Source organism: Epinephelus fuscoguttatus, linkage group LG4 (genome assembly GCF_011397635.1).
Source record: "Epinephelus fuscoguttatus linkage group LG4, E.fuscoguttatus.final_Chr_v1".
Taxonomy (NCBI): domain Eukaryota; kingdom Metazoa; phylum Chordata; class Actinopteri; order Perciformes; family Serranidae; genus Epinephelus; species Epinephelus fuscoguttatus.
Window position 1 is genome coordinate 10030251 of NC_064755.1, and position 8577 is coordinate 10038827.

At 40.3% G+C, this 8577-nt stretch overlaps 1 protein-coding gene across 1 annotated transcript in view; it reads right to left on the bottom strand.

The window, feature by feature from the left end:
• The window catches only part of sntb2 (syntrophin, beta 2), a 36986-nt gene extending 28954 nt beyond the window's left edge, over positions 1-8032 (bottom strand). The window contains exon 1 of the mRNA XM_049573722.1: positions 7048-8032. Within this exon, the coding sequence (XP_049429679.1) occupies positions 7048-7771 (724 nt within the window). The 5' untranslated portion in view covers positions 7772-8032. The remainder of the gene's footprint in view (positions 1-7047) is intronic.
• Between the last annotated feature and the right edge of the window lie 545 nt (positions 8033-8577).

Here is an 8577-nt window from a genome sequence, read left to right on the forward strand (position 1 = left end):
CTCAATTAGACGCCTGGTCTAGTCACCATGTAGTTCATTTTTATAGAAGTTCTTTGGATGTATAAAACCAGGTTGTTGGCTATCCACTTGAGCTAATACTAGTTAGCTGTTTAGATCACACAAACAAATATAAATGCTTGAACTTTTATGAATATGGAGATGCTACATATTGTTAGCTTAGTTAGATTCTCCATAATTCGATCGATTAGTTCACTTTACTGAAGCTATGAGGACCAAAAATTAATTCATTCAGACTTACTGTTATGGTTAACAAGAGAGACGGGAAAAAGGTGGGGACTTCCTACCTCTGAAGCGGTCATTAAGTCAGAATATGTATCCATTCCTCAATTACCTGCTAAGTTATTCATATTCCATAAGTCTGTAAGGGTCCATTTATCAAAAGAATCAAAAGGGTTTTTCATAAAAATTCATCCAAATTGGGAGTATTGTCTCTCTCTGATGTGCTGTCTGTTGGAGATAAATCAAATGAATGTGTGAAAGGAATTAAAAGCCTGTCCCATATATAAGCCTGTTAAGTCCAGTGATTTAAGCAAACAATAGCCCAGGCTACTAATTGAAGTGTTACAGTACATTTGGAGCTGTGTGTCTGCCAACAAACATACATCTTCCATTCACTTTCCTTTTAGCTTTCATCTTTTTAACTTTTCTCACCTGCTAGTTGTTAGTTGCTTACACTGTCAATGTTTGGTGCTGGGAAAACAGTGTACAGTAACTTTATCAAAGTTTTCTCACTGAAGCAGCTTCCTGCCGCACATGGAAACAAAGCTTATGAGAAAACAGAAAAGTTGTGGGCCATAAAACCACAACAATGAACTGAAGATACTAAAATGCTAAGTAGAGATGAGGAACTTCAGAGTTGGTGATACGATTCTCTATGGGTTTGAAATCATTTAAATCTCATATGAAGTTGATTTGAGAAAAAAATGGGGGAATTTTTGATTCCATCCTCGGACAATATTAAAATGGCTACCATTAGGAACAGTAACAACTTGTCTTACATGTAGCTGTTTTTGTATTATGTATTTAGTACTAACATTTGAAAAGCTAATAGTTACCGTATCAGCCAAACTAATGAAAACACACGTAATTGAAAATCCAGTTCCTGTCACATTCCAGAGGGTCATTTAAAACTCTCTGTACAGCTGGATACCAGAGACACATCTGCACATGGATATCAGAGGCAGTGGGGTTCATACTGAGACAGAGCTGACAAACTGATGTGGCCTGTTTCAGGCTGTGCAGACTCATGCTCCGTGGCAGATCTCGCCTCACGAGGACAGCCATCGACACAGTGAACGGACGGTCGGCTAGTTATGGCCTCGGAACAAAAGAAAAAGAACTGTTCCTTGTCAGGGCTGTCCCCATTTCATCAATAGCCTCTGTGTCTGGTATGCGCTGTTTTTATTCCTCCAATTACTCACACAAAGGGCTCGTCCTGCGTGTCCTTCCACTGACCAGCAGGCTAACCCAATAAGACACAAGGGGTGGCCGTGGCGAGCTTCAACTAATCATTTGGACATATGGGATATTATGTCTATCAGTCAGCTGGCGACGGGAGGGGGATTAACCAGCGGCGTGTCGTGTCTGGATTATATGTATGTCATGTGTTAATGGACCAAAACCAGTCTGTTTGAAAGGAACTCGATCATTCGTTCCTTTGGCCTCTGAGAGTTAAACCACCTTTATAGAGCCACAAACCTTGACTCTGACAAGAGGCATCAACATGAAAAAACATCCATCATCACAAGTTATTTCCTTTGATTAACAATATGTTACCACAACTCTCTGGCAGATTTTTTCACTTGGTTTAAGAAAATACGATTTTAACTTGGTCTCAGAAATAGTAGAGCTGCAAAAATTAGTCAATTAATTGATGAGTCAATCAAAAGAAAATTAATCCCTAACTATTTTGAGAATCAATTAATCATTTCAGTTATTGTTCATGCAAAACTGTCAAACATTTGCTTGTTACAGTCTCTTAAATGTGAGAATTTGCTACTTTTCTTTATTATTTAAGATAGTGAATGCAGAGACGTTAGGTTTTGGACTGTTGGTTGGACAAAATAAGCAACATGAAGATGTCACTTTGGGCTCTAGAAATTGTAATTTTTCCTATTTTTTGGCACTTTATAGACTGAGTGATTATTCAGTTCATCGTGAAAATAACTGGCAGATTAATCGGTAATGTTAATTGACTGGCTAATATGGAGATTTCACTGAGCTCAAACTTGTTCCCCTTGCTGTTCAACTTGTTAGTTGTACCAAGGCTGAAAAAAGCAGATACAATTCATTGCAAAAAAAAAAATACTGTGTAAGCTAGAAGTTGCCCGGCAACCAACTTGGATTTTGTGAATTAAAATTGGACCTTGACAAAACACCGCCTGACCTTAAAAGCTGTAAAAAGTAAAGAAAATGAAAATAAAAAGACAAAAGGCCAAGTGTTGTTTTTGCTTTTCACTGAAAACTGCTGCCTGCTGCTGGAAACAAGACAGATTTGAGCAGTTTGTGGGCCAGAAAACCAAAACAATGAGCTGAAAGACCCTAAAAAGCTCTGCAGGTTGACAGGGAACTGCAGAGTTGGTATTAATTCTCTGTGGGTTCATGACTTTGAGCAATAACTCACATTCTATCCATAGTTATACAAAAATATTCAAAATGGAGTTTTAAAATTGGTCTGACCGTTGACATCTAGCTTCCTCCTCACAGACATCTCAATTATTAGTGGGACAACCAACTTGGCAGGAGACAATGGGAAAACTGGCATGATTATGCTGTGTTGAAATGGAATCAGGCAGACGGCAAACTGGATATATTTTTAGTGGACGAGAGCAGGACAGTAACATTAGGCCGGCAGAGAAAACCAGCACCAATAGCCATAGACAACAATGGCACTCAACGTTAAAATATTTTAACTTTTTGGGGTCCTTCATGATGGAATTTACAACCAGATGTAGCGTAGATCTCTCACACAGGGAGAAAACATGTGTGATCTAGACAATTACTGGATTACTAGAATAATTAAATGGCATAATAAACCAAAATAATTTTATTAAACGTAACCTACTGCATTCTTTGTAAACAATACAAAATCTCAATTGCAAAATATTGTCTTTGGTTTACCATCTGCCTGATTTCATGTCAACACAGCATTATCCTGGCCAATTATGATTCACAATATTATGCCAATAATAAATTACATATGCTTAAAACTCTTGAAACGGCCCTAAAACAAGAATCATTTTCCCTTACATTTTGTTAAGAAATAAATATTTTTAATGCGTCACAGATAGGGCACACGTCATTTTTTTAGGAAACATCCTTGAAAGCGAAAATGAAAAATCGTAAAAAAACAAAACAAAAAACAAAACAAAACAGGCTTTTCAACTATTTGAAATGGCATCATGTCTTCCGAAATGAAATATCTCAATGCTTGATTAAAATCTTTTGTTTTGTTTTGTTTTTTTTTTTCAGGTTGATGCATATACAGCTTGTTTTTGCAGAGAATCTCTTATTGTTGGTTGCCGATATTCATGATTATCCTGATAACGGAAATTCACTATGACCAACTTTTTGTGAATGTTTTTTTGTCCCCAATCCACAAAAAAAGTCATATATTGTCCCATGATCCCTACAACCATCCAAACCTAACTTGTTTGTATGGACTGAACATCTTGAAACAACAACAACTGCTTGACAAGATTATCTATCTTGGATAAAAACAAACAAGATTGAATCATCTTAATTAAGATAATATGACTTCCTACAGCTGATCTTTGTGCCATGAAGCAACAGTGACATGATTGAGACCAGTAAGTTGATTTGCAGTGTGAAAATGACTCAGGCCACTGGCAGATTTCAGTGCTTTTGCTTGGTATTTACAGCAGCATTCACAGATATGGGCCAAGATTAGACTAACAACATGCATCTCAATTAAATGGTTGGTGATGAGCTTTCCTAAAAAAAACACAAGACCCTGCCCTTTGTATCCATCCCCTGCTCGTATGTGCATCTCTGCTCTCTCTTCCATCATGTAGCACCAGCAATAAATATCACTGAAAGTGTGTCCTAAGCGTGAAGCAGCACAAATCATCCAAGCCGGAGCCACAAGTGTTGACCTTTGCCCTAAATACACACATGCAAGCAGAGGTCAGGAATGTGGGGCACCTAAGCTAATTGTGAGAATATCTGGGGGTTTATGTATTGTGTACATGGCATAGCAGTCTGGAAACTCAAGCCTCGTTCTGTCTGACGGCTGTTTCTATCTCAGGGCTGTGGGAGCCGAGCAGACGCACAGGGGGACTGGGAGAGGGAGCCGGTCCACAAACAACACGACTCAGCCCCTGTCAAACTGACAAACAGTGACAGGCAGCTGACACATTCTTCCAAACAGCGGCCCACGTCTGGACTGTGGCTGTGGCACGAGGCTGCACATCCTGCCTGTGCCTGAGGGTTGCTGCAAATGTTTTGATACCGATGTCAGTTGCAATAAGCCAAATTCCACCAGCAGTTTTGAAATGATACACTGTGTTACACTCTGCATGTCAGAGTCGCCTATCTGAAGATCTCCATCAACAAGCTGAAAAAACTAACCGAGTATAACAACAAAGTATTTTGGATCATTTGTGGTTAGGGAAAAACTGATGTTGATACAATTTTGGAGCAGAGCCTCGGGTTTTTATTCAATCGGCACAGTGGATGGCTTAATGACTCCAGAACATTTTACCTTGGTTTATTTTGGGAGGTGAAAAACAGGTCTTGTTTTGACTTGAGTGGAAATGTGTCACACATTGATTAGTTCCTACAATTCCTGCTCGTCAGTATTCATCCAGTGTTCATTCCAAACCATTAAACACTGCATTTAGCCGTTCCTGGCCTGAAGTTTCCGAACCCCAAGGGCTCTGTGGCCTCCCTCCCTCCAATTCACTCTTTTTCCACTTTTCTAAAGATTGAACTGTTCTATATCAGCGCAGTTCAGGATCTGAACTCATCTCCATGGAGCTCTGTTCAGTCCTATAATAGAGCCAGTACGAATCTCCTAACTAACACATTTCCCTATGAGAACTCAATCTACAGTACGTACGTGTTACTCGGAATGTGTTACAGTCCTTCCATCTGAAGGTTAGTAGACTTTTTGATATGTGAATAGTTTTGTGGAATGCGTGACTGCACACTAAAGCTTTAGCAGAACCAATTTATTATGAATTTCTGTGGAGCTGCTTATGTGAATACTACGCACATGTGATGCATTCTTGAAGACAAAACCCATAAAAATAAATTTCCCCCCCATATCAAATTGATAATGGTTAGTATTCATTCTTTCTTTAGCTGTTTAGGCTTTAGCTGAGATGCTCTCTCATTACACAGTCATTTGATTTAGCCTTATTATAATAATAACCACTGATTAATTCATTTTTAAACCAGATCATTTAAGGTCATTATGTGGCTTATTTGTATTATCAGTTCTCCTCTGTTTTTAGTTGTATTGTAGAGCTACAAGTTAGTTGCCATCTATTACAGTAATCACCAGAAAAAAGTGAAATTCTCTGATTCCAGCTTCTTAAATGTGAATACTTTCAGGTTTTTTTCACTCCTCTATGACATTTCACTGAATGTGTTTGCTCTGTGGACAAAAGATGATGTCACCGAGGATGTCATCTTGGGCCTTGGCTTGGACTCTTTCTGACCAAACAACTACTTGAGAAAATATTCGACAGATTAAAAGACAATGAAATGAATCGCTAATTGCAGCCCTATTGTATCAGAAGACAAACTAAGAAAAAGGAGACAGAAAAAAACTACAAAGAAGATGACATAAATGTTAATTCCAGTCTATCCCATACCATCAGTAAAAATGACTGGACTTACAAACAAATATTACTTCTAAAATCTGATATTGGCCAAAATTAGTGATGTTAATTTATATGTCTCATATATAGATGTCATCCTCTAAATGCAGTGAGTACATTTTTTTTTTTACAATACGACTGAATTTTTATCTTTTCACATACAATATTTAACACACTGCATCTACTATAGGGTGTGTTTTCATTTCCTTTACATTGCTGAGTATATTCCACTGCTTTCGTTTGGGCCATGCTTACACAACTGCTCATTAATACATTTCTGCTTTTGACTTTCCCGATATATATATATCGGTTATATTCTAGTTTATGCAGTTGCAACATGCCAATTTCCCCACAGATCATTTACATGTTTTCCTCTTTCGCTCCCTCTGTCTCTCTCCTGGACAGTGTCAGTGTAATAACGCAGACTGATCTCATCTGCTTCTGTTTACTGTGACCTCTTATCTTTAGCAACCCACAGCCATTCAAATGTACAGAGCACAATGTATCCAACTCTGACTGTGACCACAACTGTGGTTACTTTCCTGTTTACACTAATCAAAGGCTTTCTGATCTGTTGATATTCAAGCCTTCCCCCCTCCTCCTGACCATAGATCAACTGTTACTGTGCGCCTGTTTGTTTATGTCAGACTGTCTGCTGTTGTGTCATAACGTGTTACAGAAATGGTTGTGTGGTGAACATTAAAAATCAGAGCGTGTGTGGAGTATCAATGAGCTTTAGTGATGGCATTGTGCATCCTATTACTCTTATTTAAAAGGGGCCAAAGCTGTGATGCTGATCGGTGCATTATCTTGTTATTACAACAGGAGCATCAATTCACTTAGTATACACCTTCAGCTATTCTTGTAGGCCTACTTAATGTACTTTTCAACTTACAGAAGTCAGAGTCAAGGTGAAATTTTAATAATGAAACAATTATCAATATTATTTTATTTGCATTTTCCATTTTTAAGATTGCTTTAAAACATTTATAGTTTAGTCTCTACATGATAATGTGCTGCATGTTCAGGACAGACTCACAAGAGTACTGATGTACAGACAAAGTAACCCACCACACAGACGCCCATGCCCGAAAATGAAAATGCACAGATGTGTGCAGCCAGATCACAGAAGTCTAATCTCGGCCTTTGCAAGTCCTCGCTCTCGCGTTGGCCAACTTACCCTCCAACGTTACTTCTTTCCCCGCCTTCTTAAGCGCCTGGACCGCCAGGTCGTGTGTCGCCTCCCGGAGGTCGTTCCCATTCACCGACAGGATCGCGTCGCCCACCCGGAGAGCCCGGCTCTGGTCGGCAGCGAGCCCCGGGAAGATCTTGGAGATGAGGATGGGCATCCGGTTCTCGCGCCCCCCCTTGATACTGATCCCCAGCCCGCCAGACTCCTGTTTGACAACTCGGACCTTCCGCACAGCCTCAGAGGAACCGTCCAGACTGACGGGGACGTCGCCTTGCCTTGACCCGAAGCTGGACCCGGGACTGCCGTAGCTGGATCCGGGGCTTCCAAAGTCAGAGTTTGTGCCGTTATTCGGGTACTTTCCAGGGCTGCTTAAACCGTAGTTGCCGTCATATTGACCCCGGCTGACACCCCCGCGCCCCGGGCTGCTGCTGCGCCCCCTGCCCCCGTGGTTCTGGAGTTGGTCTTGACCCGAGGACGGACCGCGGCCAGGGTTCCCCGGACTCGCTCCCGGGTCGTTTCCGTTCGACATGCCATTTCGCAGGCCCGCCGAAGAGTTGTTGTAGTCCCAGTGATTGCCCCCCTGTCCGGTTGCCTCCGCTTCGGCCGTTAAAGTCAGCGTTTCTCGGGTGAGTTCGGCGGCCACTCGGATCCAGCGGTCGCGGAGCAGAAGGTCCAGTTGACCGTTTTTATCCGCTCTGGTCCAAACTGCCATTCCTGTACGGTTAGCCTGCTCCGAGGCGGGCCGCTTTCACACTAAACTCATCATCAACTTTTTCCTCTTTTTCAGAGTGCGCACAAGCTGCGACTAGGCTACACTGGCCCGCATCGACACACCCACTCACACTAGGACTGCAGGCACAGGGCGAGAAAAAACAGGACTCCCAAAAAAAGGAGGGAGAGAAAAAAGAAAAGAACAACTGGCTGTGATGGGCCAGCCTGAGAGGGCTTGTTGTTGAGTTCAAGCTCTAAAGCTGTCCGACTTCCACTGGGAAGTTAGTGAGAATACAACGACACAATATCCCTTTGATGCTTTCAAAATAAAAGACATGCACATGAATTTTGTTATGGTCACATTTTGGAGTCATAAAAAAGACCAAAGTAACAACTGCAGACACTGTGTCCAACAGAAGGCTTTCTGGTTGTTCCTTTACTTTCAGTCACTAAATGTAAAATAAATTATTCTCCTTTTTTCTCAAGAATATGAAATTTAAAAAAAAGTGTTACAACAGCACAAAAATATAAAAAAAAATAATATTAGTAATAAAATAATATAAATTATTAATATAAAAACAGTAGATTAATAATTATAGCCTATAAAACATAATAAAGGATGAAACAAACAACATTTAAAAGCTATGTATTATTATATTACAATATATTACGACTGACCAAATTTGCAAATTTTCATAGGCGCAGGTTTAGGGGGGATACAGGGGACATGTCCCCATCAGTATTTAAAACACGTGCATTTGTACCCCCCAATAAAAACATAAAAGTAAGAGAAAACTTACTTTCTTT